This window comes from Corylus avellana, chromosome 6 (assembly GCF_965113065.1).
Source record: "Corylus avellana chromosome 6, dhCorAvel1.hap1.2, whole genome shotgun sequence".
Classification (NCBI taxonomy): domain Eukaryota; kingdom Viridiplantae; phylum Streptophyta; class Magnoliopsida; order Fagales; family Betulaceae; genus Corylus; species Corylus avellana.
The window spans coordinates 26093177-26109555 of NC_142495.1; the positions used below are offsets into that span (position 1 = coordinate 26093177).

The 16379-nt window shown below is 34.4% G+C and overlaps 2 protein-coding genes across 3 annotated transcripts; both read right to left on the reverse strand.

The window, feature by feature from the left end:
- Nucleotides 1-307: 307 nt before the first annotated feature.
- LOC132186758 (serine carboxypeptidase-like 28) lies at nucleotides 308-4721 on the reverse strand. Of its 2 annotated transcripts, XM_059600792.2 has the most exons (9): nucleotides 4299-4721; nucleotides 4029-4124; nucleotides 3842-3934; nucleotides 3658-3743; nucleotides 2794-3072; nucleotides 1443-1570; nucleotides 1046-1141; nucleotides 736-844; nucleotides 308-512 (listed from the first exon to the last, which is right to left on the reverse strand). In XM_059600792.2, exons 1-9 carry the CDS (start codon nucleotides 4693-4695, stop codon nucleotides 369-371), a joined length of 1428 nt encoding a protein of 475 aa, XP_059456775.2. In that variant the 5' UTR covers nucleotides 4696-4721; the 3' UTR covers nucleotides 308-368. The 2 variants fall into 2 exon arrangements, with proteins under 2 accessions (XP_059456775.2, XP_059456777.2); XM_059600794.2 differs by lacking the exon at nucleotides 2794-3072.
- A 4918-nt stretch (nucleotides 4722-9639) lies between these two features.
- On the reverse strand, nucleotides 9640-15201 carry LOC132186956 (serine carboxypeptidase-like 27). The gene is made up of 9 exons (XM_059601086.2): nucleotides 14170-15201; nucleotides 13985-14080; nucleotides 13742-13834; nucleotides 13545-13630; nucleotides 13167-13427; nucleotides 11679-11806; nucleotides 11502-11597; nucleotides 10618-10723; nucleotides 9640-10023 (listed from the first exon to the last, which is right to left on the reverse strand). The coding sequence occupies exons 1-9, from the start codon at nucleotides 14543-14545 to the stop codon at nucleotides 9883-9885; spliced, it is 1383 nt and encodes a 460-aa protein (XP_059457069.2). The 5' UTR covers nucleotides 14546-15201; the 3' UTR covers nucleotides 9640-9882.
- Between the last annotated feature and the right edge of the window lie 1178 nt (nucleotides 15202-16379).

A 16379-nucleotide genomic window follows, 5' to 3' on the forward strand; every position in this document is an offset into this window, starting at 1 on the left:
ATTTTTAGAAAACGCACTTACAAATGAGACGCTTTATATAATTTTGTTTAAATACGTACTTTTAGCTTGCAAAATTGCAAAGCGCAAACCGACGCTTAATTTCGAGAAAGTAAGTTTATAATTGAAAACAATCTTTAGAATCACCATCAAGGGTGGTAGTTCAATGTGCGATATAGATTGGCTATCTCTTAGCATCTTGGGTTCAATCAATTAAGCGGCTATGGCTACATGATAAAACTTCACACAAATGGGTAAAATTAAGAGGAACATTGCTTAAACAACAACTTTATCTAAAACAATGAGGTCGGGAGGGATTTGGATCTCTACGAATTTATTGGCAATCCAAATAACAAAATTACTGAAAATCTTTATATGGACGGAAGGGGCGTATTTTTTAGAAAATGACTGAACAATATTAGTGCGAGCCGGGGCTGACTCATTGGAACTTCATGCCCTGCTCCTCTCACAGTCGCATAGGTTAGACCCTTGTATACTTGGCTCCACCCTCCAACCTAAAATCACCCCAAAAGGCCGAACACCCAAGAAAATAATCATTAGCTAGTAGTCACTAAAAAGTTTATAAACAATTTTTCTCTAAATTGAGTTGGAGAAAGTTCTGAACTGACATATGTTCAAAATATATGTAGTTTTTACGTGCATTTTGAACAGATATCAATTTAATAAACTAAATTTAAAAAATTCTTTCAACCCAATTTAGTAAGTGTAGTGGCGAACCTGTTGATGGCCGTCATACCAAGCATACCAGTTGGTAATGGTCTTGAGCCGTAGAGCTTTGATGGAATATCGAGTTGCAGTTAGTGGCAACATTGCATCAGTGTCACCACTGTTTTCAATGGAAAAATGGTGAGCATTTGATCAAATATGTGAGTAGAATATATATATATATATATATATATATATATATATATATATTCTGAAATGAATGAGTTCAAATTATGCAGATGCTTTGTCTATATATATTCTCGTTGAGAATGTAGGTAGATTTTGAGAAGAAAGGAAATGGTTTGTTGTGAATGAAACTTACCTGAAGACCCATATTCTGATACCTGCTGCAATAAGTTCTTTAAAGATAGGAAGCATGGATTTTGGAGAATCTGTCCAATTATTCCTCACAGCATTACTGCAAATACGATTGGGAGAATTTCTATAACCCTTTACCAACAGCTCTATATATATAACTATCCTACAAGTAAATTCATCCGAATATCTAGTTCGCGTTCATAATCTATATTATTAGATTTTACAAATCTAATGGTGTATATTTTTAAAAATGAAGTTGTAGAAAAGGAGTACTATTTAAATTGTACGTTTTGAAATTGCTATTTTTAAAAAAAAATCCCACGTTTTGAAACCTCAAAAATCAAACGACCTATAAACCCTATATTTTTTTTTTTAGTGAGCATGAATGTAAAAATCCATACCTGCAAGTTACCCAAGGATGAGGAGCCCGAGAAAGGTTGACATGAAAAGCCACTCGCACACTTGCGATATTCATGTATTTTTTTGTGTGCATCACCTCACAATCATCTCTCCCTCCAAATGTCCATGGCTGAATTCACAAATATGTTTTCACATCGTAAGCTTAAATTAGAGTTAATTAACCGCTATTTCTCACCCATCATCCTTTTTTTTCTTTGCTATTTCAAAGATTTAAATTTGTTATTCAAAATCAACCATCTGGATTTAACCATGTAAGTCTTGAAAAAAAAAAAAAAAAAAAAAAAAAAACCAAACTACCAATCGTTTGCAATATAACTTCCAAATGTTCAAAAGGTATTAAAGTAGCCTCCAAACTACCAACATTTATCAAAAAGGCCACTTGTTTTTTTATATTCCTATAATACCCATATTCTTTTAACAAATAAAATAATAAAATAATTGTAAAAAAAACCAAACAAATTTTTAAAAATACAAGAAAACCAATGGGCAAATAAAAAAATAAAAAAATGTTGTTTGGAATAAATAATAAATAATTAGTCACTGTAGTCGGCATAAATTACAAATTGCTTCATGCCGTATTAAAGTAAAATCAAATGTATTGTTCTTGAGATATTCCAAAAAAAAAAATGAATTAAAGTAGCCCATCAAACTACCAAATTGATTTTACTTTAATACGACATAAAGCAATTTGTAATTTATGCCAACTACAGTGACTAATTATTTATTTATTCTTAAAAACTTTTTTTTTTTTGTATTTATTTGTCCATTGGTTTTTTTTAGTTTTTTTAAAAATTGTTTGTTTTTTTTTCTATTATTTTATTATTTTATTTGTTAAAAGAATAAGGGGATTATAAGAATATAAAAAAATAAGTGGCATTTTTAATACATTTTGGTAGTTTGAGGGCTACTTTAATACTTTTTGAACATTGGGGGCTATATTACAAATAGCTGATAATTTGAGGAGCTTTTTTATATTTTTCTCAAATAAAAATAAAGTAAAGAGGTGGTTGAACTGTCCCTTGGGTGATCAGTCACCCCAAACACTATTTTACCCTTTAAAAAGATGGTCAACCATCTCAAAGGGTGATCAGGTCACATCTTGACTTTAATTTATTAAAAAAAAACTTACATGGCTAAATTCATGTATTGGGATCCATAGAGACTCACCCGCCTAGGTAGGTGACCCGGGCAGTCCAAAGTTTATCTGGACAGGTAGTTTCCACACCAACTCTCTCATACTAACAATTTAGACAATTAATTATTGTGAATCATTATCCCTAAATTGAAAAAATGCTGATGCCAATCCATGGAATTAGGCGAAGAGGAGCTCACCAGTGGAAGCTTTAAGTTCTTTGTTGGACCACGACCACGACTAAGAGCACCATCGTCATAGCAGGGCTTGGTGTAAATGGAATAGGGATTGATGTCTCCAAACTCGGAGAAAGCTTGAGAAAGAGCAGCGGTGCATCCATCACGAGGGAATAAAAACGTGTCGTCTTTGCACGACTTTCGCAGTGCTTCGTACGTGGAATCGGATATCAATCCATGGTTCCACCAATACTCGTGTGTTCCGATGTTGTCATGATAATCATCAATAAGTGGATTCCCCAACTGCTCCATTATTTTCACGATTAAATTTTAAATTCTTAAAAAGAATCCGATACTCCTTCCCACAACAACAATACCTTTCTTTTTCTTTTTTTCAGACAAATAAAGGGTGGCTTAAGACTTTAAGACTGGCAAAATAAGTACATGTCATGACTTGTTTACGACTCATTTATTCTTTACATGTTTTTTTTATAATAAGATTTATCTATGCGTCATAAAGAATAGTTATATACATAGAATAAACAGGTACCTGTTTATTTGTTAGGTACCTATTTTGCCATTTGTGACTGTTGAAATGACCAAATCAATTTTCTTATAGCCGATTTGGGATGACCGAATTGCCCTCTTAGGCAAACAGGGTGGATCGGCCACCCTGATAACGGGTTTAGGAATCTTAAAAGTCAAAGATAAAAACTTATTGCTTTTGCATAATTACAAGTACGAAAATGTATTTTTCTACTTTCAAATAGGAAGCCAAGGACAGAATTTAAAAACTAATAACATAAAATTGAGTAAGTAGAAAGCATTTAATTACTATTTTCTTAAAAAAATAGAGAGTCCACTATATTTTTCATGGATGAAACTTACCAAGAAGCCTTTGAAATTAATGACAGGATTCTTGATTCCCTTATTGCCCCGGACTATAATTTGAGAAAGCTCAGGAATGTAATGACCTGATGAACAAAAGATGTAAAGTTAATGCAAGTGCTCATCTTTTCCGTAAAGTTTCACATGATAAATAAATCATGAAAAAATGTGTTTGTTAAGGAACCTGCGTAGCTTTCTCCAGCAATGTAGAATGGCCTATGCTTGTACTGAGAGAACCTCTCAAACCATTTGACCAGAAATGTGTAGGCATCATTTCCTGCACTTTTAGATGCAACGATCAAATTAGGACAGCTTTATTGAACGGAATCTAAATCGTATAATAAAATTTGGGTTAAAAAAACAAGATCGACCTGTTCTTTGGTCACCAACAGTGTATATATCTTCAGAAGTATTTGTGTAGGAAAATCCTACACCTGCTGGGGAATCAAGGAAAAGCAAATTGGCCTCTGCAACAAGAAAATTCCACAGTTGATACACTAATAATATTCTCCTCTGGATGCAAAAAAACCCATTAAGTAATGGGCCCGAGTGTACTTGAATGAAAGCATCATTGATGAATCAGGACCGTCCACCAACAATTTCGGACGGTCAACGATAAATGCAATAATAGAGTAGTGTACCTGCATTCCAAGCATACGGGCTCAAAGAAAGAGTCTTGCCGTCCGGTCTAACCCGGAAGGGCCCCACCTCCTCGGAGGCTCCATAGGCCACGGAGGAGCAGCCTGGCCCACCATTGAGCCACAAAACGAGCGGCCTTGATTCCGGCCCTCTGTGAAGGGGGGCCTCTATCAACCAGTAAAAGAGAGCCCGGCCTGCATGTGGGTCCACAGGAATGTAGCCAGAATATTGAGAAAAGTTGACGTTTGGTGGCTGCCCCGGGAGCTTGACGATCCTATCCCTCTCCTGCGCTTTAAGCTGATCATCAGCCACCGCCGGTGAAGACGACAACACACAACCAAAACCCAAAACACAAACAAAAAGCAGAAAGAAAGAACCGCTTTTGTGTTGGTCTCCCATGAGTGGCTTCTTCACACTAACTTCTTCTCTTGGATAAGGTTATAAGAAGTCAGACAAGTTGTCGTGCGCGTTGGTCTCCATATATAAGCACATGGGTTTTTTTTTTTTTTTTTTTTTTTTTTAACTTCACTGAAAAGCTCTGAACTTCCACCTGATTTGATAAATTCTCCCTAAGTTTTAAAATCTCTTAATTTAGTTTCCTGAACTTTTAATTGCAATCAATTTGGACTCCTCCATCAGATTTTAAACATTAAATGACATTTATACCCTTGAGTTTTTTTATAAAATTTCAATTTTACCCTTAATTCCAAAGCATTTTTTATTTTTTATTTTGTTTAAAAAAAAACGAAAATCAGGGATATTTTTGTTTTTGTTGGTATTTCTAACGTCTAAATTTGACGGAGGGATTTAAATTGAGAACAATTGAAAATTCATGGGACTAAATTGAGAGATTTTGAAGTTTAGGGGGAGTTTGTCAAATCGAGTGAAAGTTCAGGGGTCTTCAGTGAAGTTACCCTTTTTTTTTTTTCTTAAATATACTGAATTAAAGAAAGAGTAATGTAAGTGTTAGAATATATAAAATAAAAATAAATAATAAAAAATGCTAAGTGCTCTATCGGTGTTCTCTTAGTCTTAGGTGGATATTATTTTTTTAAAAACCAAGTGAGAGAAATAAGAGTAACTTTCTTTTTTGCTTTTTTAGAAAATAATATCCACATAGGATCATGAGATCGAGTACCTAGCATTTCCCTTAAACTTTCCTTATTTCTCTCACTTGATTTTTAGAAAATAATATACACATATGACCGAGATAATACTAGGAAAGTACTTAGCATTTCCGTTTCATGGTAATGAGTAAATACAAGTATGGTAATCAAATTCTCTTGATTTGATTACGAAACCAATATTTGATTACAACCAACTCTTAAATAGAGAATATTTCAATATCAACTAAATATGAAATATATTGAAAATATTATATATTTTTTTGTATATTCTAACCGTAAGAAATCATATTTTTATCCTACAACTATATCACAATGTTAATGTGGCAAAACTTTTTTCTTCTAGACAACACCAAGAAGAATTTCAAGAAGAGGGAAGATATAAATCTAGATCTTCCTTCTTCCCCTTTCACGGTAGCAGTGCTCGGTGTCTTTTCTATAGGCTCATCCGGTCTCTGTTTATGGCGGGTTGCTTTAAATCTAGTTTGTAGATCTAGATCCAGATCTAGTCTCTTCAACCTTAAATCTAATCCTCTTCTTCAACCAAGGCGTGTTTTCCGAAGGAATGTCTACGATGTCGTGCTCATCCGCTGCTGCTTGTGGGGTTTTTGTTTTTTATTTTTTGTCCTAGCCTTTGGGTTGAAGATGGAGTAGATCTGTATGGGAGCTTAACTCTCACGATCGGATTTTTAGTTTCTAGTTGTTTTTTTATTTTTGTTTTTGCATTCGGGCTACCCATGTCTTAAATCTAGTCTGAACGAAGCAGAATTATTCCTTACATGTGTTAGCGGAAGCTTGAAGTCATTTTTATGATTTTGTAACCTTCATAGCTTTTGGCTATAATTTTTCAGAGTTGTATGCTCAGTGATGTAAGAACTTTGTGCTCGTGAAATTTCATCAATGGAAGTTGCATATTTTTCAAAAAAAAAAAAAAAAAAAATGTTAAGGTAGCAATCCCAACAAACTTGTGGATCACTTTTTTAACAACTTATTTAAAAGTTAGTTAAAACTGTCACGTTAGCATTGTGAGATAGTTGTACGATAAAAATATAATTTATAACATGAGACCTACTATTCCCATATATTCCTTTCATCTCTTTTTCAAATCTAATATTGAATCTGCAGGACCAACATGCCTATAAATCCAATGGTGAATTGGGCAGGAAGAAAGATTCTCACTTGGATAGCAGATGCAGACGAGTTTTGGTTTAGCTCCAAGAAGCCTCGAAGAGAAGGAGGCGGGGCCAAGCTGAGCTAAACCTTAACATATGTAGGAGTCTACAACAACCAATACTTATTCAATGTAATTTTGCAATTTCAGCAGACTTGGACCGAGCAAGAAAACAGATACGCATTAGCGCAACGACTTTCATGCTAGTGTTCTCGTATGTTGCTTGTCTTTGAAGAAAATACAAATGGAAATGGATAGAGACTGAGAAATAGCATTTCTCTTTTACCATTAATCAGAAAGAAATAGCAATGCTATAAATTAAATTTTTATCTCACAATATTAACGTATCAGTTTCAACCAACCTTTAAATATTTTTTTAATACATACCGATCAAAAAGTTAGTTAGAACTTGTTAGATAAAAACGTGATTTCTGAAAGATACAATTTAACTTTATCCTATTAAAATAGATGCAACCTAAAAGCTTTCCAACTTATAAGGCCAGGCCTTTTCTAGTCAATGAAAGAAAGTCTTTGTTTAGAAGAAGAAAATGATTGTTAATTTTTAGACTTAAATTCCATCCATGTACATGGATATGTGACCTCCTTAAAATAAACAGATCTACATTTTCAGATTCGGATCGCATGAGGTTGCTATTTTAATATTCCTGACATTTGCTTTCATCTCACTCGATCGATTCATTGGTCACTTTGGATCAATCAATTGCATCAATCTCCAAGTTAGAATATTGGTTCAGAACAATTCTCTGCAAGCTCTGTTTGTTAATATAGTTTGGAGTGTAATTTTTTGTTTTAAGTTTAAAATAATATTTTGATATTTAAGTGTTTAGTAAAATTATAGTTTGGCATCATACGATTTTTAAATTTTACTTGGCATGTGAATTGAGAATAAAGATTTTTTTTTTATATATATTTTTATATTGTAACTTTTTTTAAAACGCACTCTCAAATTATATTTTGTTTATGATTTTTTATCTGTGAAATCATAATACGTACCTTGATAAAAGGTCAAATCTCAAAGAGAAATTCTACACTTTTCAAAAGTTAATTTTCAAATGATATGTCACAATTCTATGAAACTCATTATTTTAAAAAAAATGTGTCATTAACTTATGAGATGGTAACACATTATTTGAGAATAATTTTTTTAGAAAAATAAAAAATAAACAAGTGTCACATTTCTCCTAGCATTTTCCAATCCCAATTCGTAGACACTATTTTTTGATTTTTCCTTTTTATAGAAAGTCGCGAAAGAGTTGACTAGCACAGATCTAGCTTGCATGCGGTAATGAAAACTACCGCGTTTTGGGCACTAATCTGGCATCAAACAAAAACTAATGGACAATAATATGCTTCACTCGATCCACATTTTAAATAAATAATATACAATACTAAAATAATCAATCATTTAAAAAATAACAATATTAAAAAACTCAAACAAAAAAAAAATCAAAATGAAAATAAAAGGGGTGGCTCTTTGGCCAAAAATGGGGTGGCCGGACAAAAGGCCAAAAAAAAAAAATACAAAAAGGTTTGGATTTTGGGGGTGGTCTGCCTGGGGGTGGTTTCGGCTACCCCCAAGGCCTTTTGGGGTAGTTTTGGCCACACCCAAGGCCTTTGGGGGTGGTCTAGCCACTCCAAAAACCTGAACCTCTTTTTTTTTTTTTTTTTTGGCCTTTTGAGGGGTGGTCAAACCACCCCCAAAGGCCATGGGTGTGGTTCATCCACCCCCATATCGACCATGGTAGTTGCTCCAGCCACCCCCCTAGCCGAAAATGGGGTGGCCACCCCTTCTATTTTTTCGTTTGAGTTTTTTAATAGTTTTAGTTTTTTAATATTTTTATTTTTAAATTATTGATTATTTTAATATTTAATGTATTATATATTATTTCTTTAAAACGCAGATCGTGGGAAGCATATTATTGTCCACTAGTTTTTGTTTGACGCTAGATTAGTGCCCAAAACGTCATAGTTTTGAAAAACTACTGCATGCAAAGCCGGATCCGACTAGCATCGCATAATATTGGTGTAGGATCAAAAGGAAATGGTTTGACCATAAACTTTTGACTTTTGGAGTTATTTTCGATAGAATTAATGGCGCTTTTCATTCACCCAAAACCCCACATCCAAGTGTGCCATGTGGTCTTAAAGATTTTAGATTCCCCTTCATTTTATTTTAGGGTTAAATACCTAATTCTTTTTAGGGTTTTAGCATTTTATTTTTTGTCTCCTAAGATTTCATTTGAATCACAGGAGGTACCTATAGTTTTGATAAAGACGGAGATGGTACCTACGTTAAAATTTCGTCCAAAACTTAACGGAACGCTACGTCAACACCAATCAAATGTTGTCACTTGTCATGAAATTAATTTTTTAATTTTTTTTAATGGAGGTACCATCTCCGTCTTTATCAAAACAAAGATGGTACCTCCATTTAATCCAAATAAAACCCTACGGAAAAAAAAATAAAGTGTTGAAACCCTAAGAGGAAATTAAGTATTTAACCGTTTATTTTATTTTTTTGAATTAAACATTCTCCTTTATTTGGGAGAAAAGAAGAGTACGAGAAAAGAAAAATTAACTTAAAACATAGTTACAAGTTTAGTCTCATATAAATATTTGTAAAAAACTTCAATTACCTCCTCTAAACTACCAAGCATTTTTCAATGTCTTTCTAAATCAAAAATATTTGCAATGTGAAGTTTTGACTTTTCAATCATCCCTACCGTTTAAATTTTTTAACTTCAACCGCTAGCATGTAAAATATATGTTCCACCCTAATAAAATGTTTAAAAATACAACTATGCCCTTAGTTAAAAATAATAATAATAATAAAAAGCACCACCCACGGCAACATTTCCCTTTTTTTTTTAAAGGGGCATTTTGAAAATTTGCTTTTTCTATTATGATTTAAAGGAAAAATGAAAAATCCTAATACAGGAGGTAAATGAAAATGACTCTAAAAATGATTAGTAATTTAAAGAGTAAGTGAAGTTTCCACCAAATATTTTTACTACTTCACATGTTCAATTCAACAAAACAAACTATTTATTTATCTTTTTTATAATATTTTCTTTGCAAAATTCAAAAATTCAAATACAAACTGATAATTAATAACTTAACAAACATACAACAATTGTAAAATAAAAATTATGAATGGTGAAGCTTGGGGCGAGAATGAATGGAGGGGCACTCGAGGGGAATGCTTTCTCTTATTGTGTCTTTCCCCAGCCCCCCTGTATATGAATAAGTGAATAGGAGGATTCAATGGGTTTAGGTTGGCATTGGCTTGTTCTCCAAAAATGATCTGAAAACAATGAAAGCTTGGCGAGGGCGATGAAGAGGAACCTCATGTCCTGCTCCAGTTACCGTTACAAATGTCAATCCTTTGTATACTTGGCTCCACCCACCAACCTGTTTCACAAAAGAAGAGAGCTTGTGAGGAGATGAGGGAGAAAGAAGAGAGCTTGGGTTTGTTAATGGTTTTTAGTTTTGAGTTGTTTGTTAATGGATTTTAGTATTGAAAAGGGAAAACAAAATGGAGAAAGAAAAAGTGTCATCAAACAAGGCTACAAGGCAATGGGTTCTAATTTCTATTAGCGACAATTACCCATTTTAACTTTCATTGCTCTATATTTGTTTGAGAAATGATAAATCATTTCTCTCAATCATCTCCATATGGTGAATCCATTGAATTTGCAAAAAGAGATGATTGAAAGAATGATGTGTAACATAACATGCCTCATATATGTTGATGTTATTATATTAGAATCACATGTAACAATATGATGCTTTCTCAGCACTAGCCATAAAAACTTTGAAGTATAAAATTTTATATGGAGTTATTGGAAGATCTAACAGTCACTACAGCAATAAAGGTCACCCAATGTCACTATGCAATATTGGTTCTCCCCAAAAATTAAAAAAAATAAATTAAAAAAAAAAAACTTTAAATAGGCATTCAAGTTTCTGGTTGGGAAGAATCTGTCTCTTCTGGAGCGCACTAACCTTTCCATTGTCATACCATGGGTGCCAGTTGGTAACAGTTGGTAGCTTCAGGGCATCAATGGAGTATCGAGTTGCAGTCACAGGAACAACTGCATCGGTGTCTCCGCTGGAAAATGATCATCAAAAGCCATGTCTGAGCAGGATGCATAATAAATCTAACAAAATTTTCTGAAAGAAAATTCTGACCCTAGCGAATGCCAAGAATATGACAGTGCTAAGGAAAGCATTAACAAAATATAAAATGAATACCCCGAATTTGAAAGGCAGGGTACTCCCAAGATATAACAAATATTTTATATAGAACATGTCAAATCTTGACGTTTTTTTATGTTAATACCTCATAAAATCAGCATAGTTTCTCATAAAACTTCACAATCAATTTCATGATCCTGTCCCCTATGTTGATTTTGGTAAACCTTCTCAAACAGGTAAATGTGGTTTGTACACTATAGATGAACTACAATGGAATAAGGACCTGAAACACCATACTATGCAAGAGCCCAAGATACTTTTCATCCAACACAAATTAATCTAAACTTTTCAGAGTCACTCTCACGCCAATACAACTTTATCTATATAGTTATGAATTGAAAAGAAGCTGCCTACTCCTAGCTGGAAGTTTAGAAGCATGATAAAGTTGTTTCATTTCCAGCTTCCATGGTCATGTTTGAAAATATAATCTCGACAACTTCATAGCCCCTAGACCTACAAATATACCCCAACACATCACAAGCTAAGATACCACAAGAAAGCTGTCTCCACAACTACTATTATAATTTATACACTCCCAAATAACTTTAAAAAATTCACTGATTTCATTTAAAAAAATAAATAAATAACAGAGAAGTGGGGAAGACGCACACACAGAGGACAAAGAGAGAAACCTGTAAACCCATATCTTGAGACCAGCAGCAATGAGTTCAGAATAAATAGGAAGCATGGAGAGTGGAGAATCCGCCCAGTAGTTACCAACAATATCACTGAATAAAAGCTTTAAGTCAATAATGCTATCGCAACATATGCAACAAGATCATCTCAAATATCCAAAACATAAGTCTTACCTGCATGTTTTCCATGGATAAGAAATTCTAGTTACATTGGCATGGAGTGCCTTCTGAACTTCTGGGAGATTGAAGTACACTTCAGCATGCCTCTCAGTGCAGGGATCATATGCTCGAGACATCCATGGCTGAGTTCAAAGGCAAAAGACTCAGATCAACTAAAACAAACCTCGTGAGCAGTTTGTAAGGAGTGAGGTCAAGATTAAGCAATTTGTAGACCACTAAGAGGAATATACTTATGCTGGACAAGTATGCGAAATAGTATGGAGCAGCATTTTCACCAATACCAGTGGTGGGGAAATCCAGACTCAAAATTACTTTGTGCAATATTGAATCTAGAGTTAGCTACAAAATTAATAGGGAAACTTTGGTGTGGGGAAATAACCAACAATGAAGACAAACTTTTGTGTGTGGAAAAACAATGCATGTTTGAAATATATGTCGCCATTTAGGATTTATTCACATTTAAAATTTTTACATATTCTTAAACATATAAAATGTGCATATGAATATATGCATATTAAATTAGATATACTTAATAAGAGAGTTTTAACATAGTTTTGTAGTTGAAAGCTCCAAATATCTGGCACAATGCCTGCACCAAAAGCCAAAAACAATAACAGTGACAACTGCCCAACAGTCCAGTCAGCACAAACTCGAAATTATGTATTTATTATCACTTTTCTCCAAGTCCATTACACAACCACAGAAGAAAAGTTTGACCCCACTATATGGCATCTATATTAGCTCACCTTATATCACCTTCATAAGAGGTCTATGCTCACATAATGTTTATGTGATTTCATAATTATTATTAGCAACGACTTTAACAGGAGAGCTAATCAGCAGCTGTTGATTGGAGGTTTTTATAACCAAGTGATGTCAGCTAAAGCTCCTACTTATGGAGTGACTGGGCAGGTCATGGGCATGCAGGAGAAGGGAGAGGACAAAGGAATTACATGAGCATGTGCTGAGGCCAGCAGACCCAAGGCCCACTTCTCAGCTTGCAACATCATGGAGAACACTTGGGGACCCTTAACAGCTTTAAAGTTTAAACACAATATTCAACAGCACTCTCATTGACTTCTCAACTGATCCCACAAAGTTCAATCAAAGTCCCACTTATCATATCAAACATTTTCCTGATTTTTTTTTTTAAAAAAAAGTACATTCTTTTACACTTTTCCTGACAGTTCACTAATCATATCAAAACATCACATATAGTGTTAAAGACTATATTTCACAATTACTGTGGAAGGTCCTAGATAGCAACATAACAATCCCAAATATAGGCACTAAGCATAAAGAGCAGTGTCCCCTAACTGTTTTATAAAATGAACACCGTGTCAGGTCAGAGAGCAACAACATTTGGTAATAACACGAAATGTTCTAGTCAAAATCTTATTGTGTCTGCCATTCTGCTGGCAGTCATAAAAAAACCCCTATGCCGTATTGATAAGTAAAAGAAAAAAATTAACGAGAACTTACATAATGACCCCTTAAGTTGCGCCTCAATGATGCAGTATTATTGCAAGGCCGAGTGAAAATGCTATATGGATCAATGTTTCCCAGCTCTGCCTCTGCCACATTAAGAGCCCTCATGCATTCCAATGAGGGGTGCTGAGATGACCCAGAGTTGCAGGCAGCTCGTAGCATATGATAGGAGGAATCGGAAATCAACCCATGGGTCCACCAGTATTCAAATGTGCCGATGTAATCATGGTAATCATCAGTAACCGCGTTTCCTACCTAATTGAAACAAATTTAGAAAAGAAAATTACCCATAAGAGTAAATGATTAATTTTCATGAACCAGTTGAATACTGAAAGTATATCATCCTAATCCGAATGAAATCTACATTCCCACCAGAAATCCCTTGAAATTAATAGCTGGGTTCCGGATTCCCTTGTTTCTTTGGTAAACAATTTGAGACAACTGAGGAACATAGTGACCTGAAACAGAATATTTAGAAGTTAGCTGATTCATCATCATTTCAAGTTTCCATGAAATTTTTGTAGAACTGAAATTTTTTTTTAAAAAAAAGGACAAAGGGAATTCGGGACCTGCATAACTTTCTCCGGCAATGTAGAAATCCCTATGCTTGTACTGTGGAAACCTTTCAAACCAATTGACAAGAAATGTATATGCATCTTCCGCTACAATACAAAGATGTCAAAATCAACCCACTTTGAGCTAAAAGAACACAATTTGCATTACTGATCAACCATCCACACCTCAGCACACACGGAATTAGGTAAAACATAATCATTAATGACAATTATTTGACAATTAAACTAAAAAGCTACCTGTTCTCTGATCACCCGCTGTATACAAGTCTGAAGTCCTATTTGAATACGAAAAACCAACACCTGCTGGAGATTCCAGGAACAGCAAATTTGCCACTGTCCAAAAGTTTGAAAATAATCAAAATTAAGTTAAAGCTCATCATACATATACTACACGAAAATTTATTCTTCAAATTTGTACATACAATTGTTCCAAGAGTAAGGATTCAAGTAAAGGGTCTTTCCGTCGGGCCTAACATGAAAAGGTCCGATCTCCTCAGCCGCTCCATAAGCAACTGAAGAGCAACCAGGACCACCATTGAGCCACAGCACTAGTGGCCTTGACTCAGCTCCACGAACAGCCGGTGACTCGACCAACCAGTAAAACAATGCTCTCCCAGCTTGCTCATTCACAGTCACATAACCTGAATACTGAGCGAATCCCACATTCCTTGGCTGTCCTGGCAACACAGTGATTCTATCTCTCACTTGATCTCTAAGAGAAGAAGAAGAAGAAGAGAAACAAGTTCCCACAAGAAGGGACAAAAGGCCGAGTACAGAGAATGTGGTAGTATGACCCATGAATATATAAATCAGTCAAGAAGTAATAAAGCTGAGCAAAACCCAGAAACACAAATCCCAAAAAATTGTCCGGGATCTCAAGGAATTTAACTATAGAGTTCTAAATCATAGACTTTGGACAGAGCGCGCACAAAGACAGAGAAAGAAAGATATAGAGTGTGACCAGTAATGGGAGTACAACCTACAGAAACAAATACCTTGGAGCACAAATCCCAAAACAATCCTGGTTTTCCGAAGAATTCGCCTACAGAGCTCTAAAACATGACTCTGAAAGCATGAAACAACTAAAACAAACCAAACCCCAGAAGCCCTTATCCCCGGGTTTCCAACTAATCTATCTAAAAAAGCAGATAGATAGGGGAGAGGCTCACATCATAGGCGTTTGGCATTTTATTCACAATCCCAATGATTGTGATTAGTTGTGATGGGGTATGAACAAGGAGCAGCCATGCATTTTGTTTATGTTTTTATCTGCCTTCTTAATCAAAGCCTTGAATTTTCTTCTCTCTTTCTTGCGTCTGGTTCTATCAGGCCATTGACCGAACACGTAATAGGCGCACATGGGATTGTTTCAGGATATTCAAACTTTCTGTCGTCTCAAGAGCTTTTTACTGAATCTTAGGAACCTAATGAGAAAGTCGGTGGCGCCGAGGCTGCTTCAAAGAATTAATACAGTTGATTATTTGCATAATCTAATCAGTTAAAAGCAATGATGACAGAAGCTCTGATTTAAACATATGCAAAAAGACACGCTCACACTGTGTACCAGTTGTTATTTAACACTCTGTCTTGACTCTTGGACCAGTATGATAACGCTGGCCCACGCCATTTTCTTCCTTTTCCATCCTTGTTCCTTTCGCTTTTTCTGTGTGCCTTCTTACAGTTACAGGGACGGCTCAAACGGGTAGCGTTAAGAGCCTCTCCACCGCATTATCTATTTTCTACTTTAGCTTTTAAAAAAAAAAAAACTGCTACATAGAACAATAGCCGCATATTCTCTATAGCCCATTTTTTTCTTTATATTTAAGAAAAAATTTTAAAAAAATTGCAAAAAATATCTACATCAGAAGTCTTAAATATAACCAACAAATACATTATTAAATTATAAAAATTAGTTGCAATGATAAAAAAAAATAATTAAAAAAAAAATACAATATTTAATTCATAGAGGGAAAAATAAGAAAATTTATAGTGAAGTGTTTTTTTATAAGAAATTAAAAAATAGTTTTATTCCTAAATTGAGAAAAAATAGTTAGAAAGCTGTTAATACTCTTAGTAAGTTAGTATTTTCAATTATCCATTTCTTATCATTTTTGAGATATGAAATATGGGTTTTGACATATGTATATTCTAGGACCTAAAATCTCATAAAAGCCCACATGATTCCGAATAGACCCATTGGACCTACAGTCATTATCTTTTCAACATACTCTAAAATGCTTGTAAGGTCTAAAGTACACATTTTTACTATTCTATTCATATTATTACTATCAATAATACTCTTCTTACTTAAAAGCTCTTTCTCTCTCTCTCTCTCGCTTTTCATTGACTTGAACGTCAGAGTTCCTCTAGTTTTTTGAGACCGGTGGGCTTCTGACGCCTTCTATTTTTTTTGCACACGAAATTTCTTTCGAAAATGCGGCGCGAGGGCATTGTTGGTACATCAAAATATATATATATTATTTTATGGAAAGGAATGAGGATTCTATTACAAGTTTTGAAAAAATGAACCAATTGGGAGAGAGGGACTTGATTGTTGATTTGGATTCGGTGCTGAATGCTTTCCACGAGGAGATAAGATTCTTCTATGAATTTTGCATGAAGATTTCTTTCT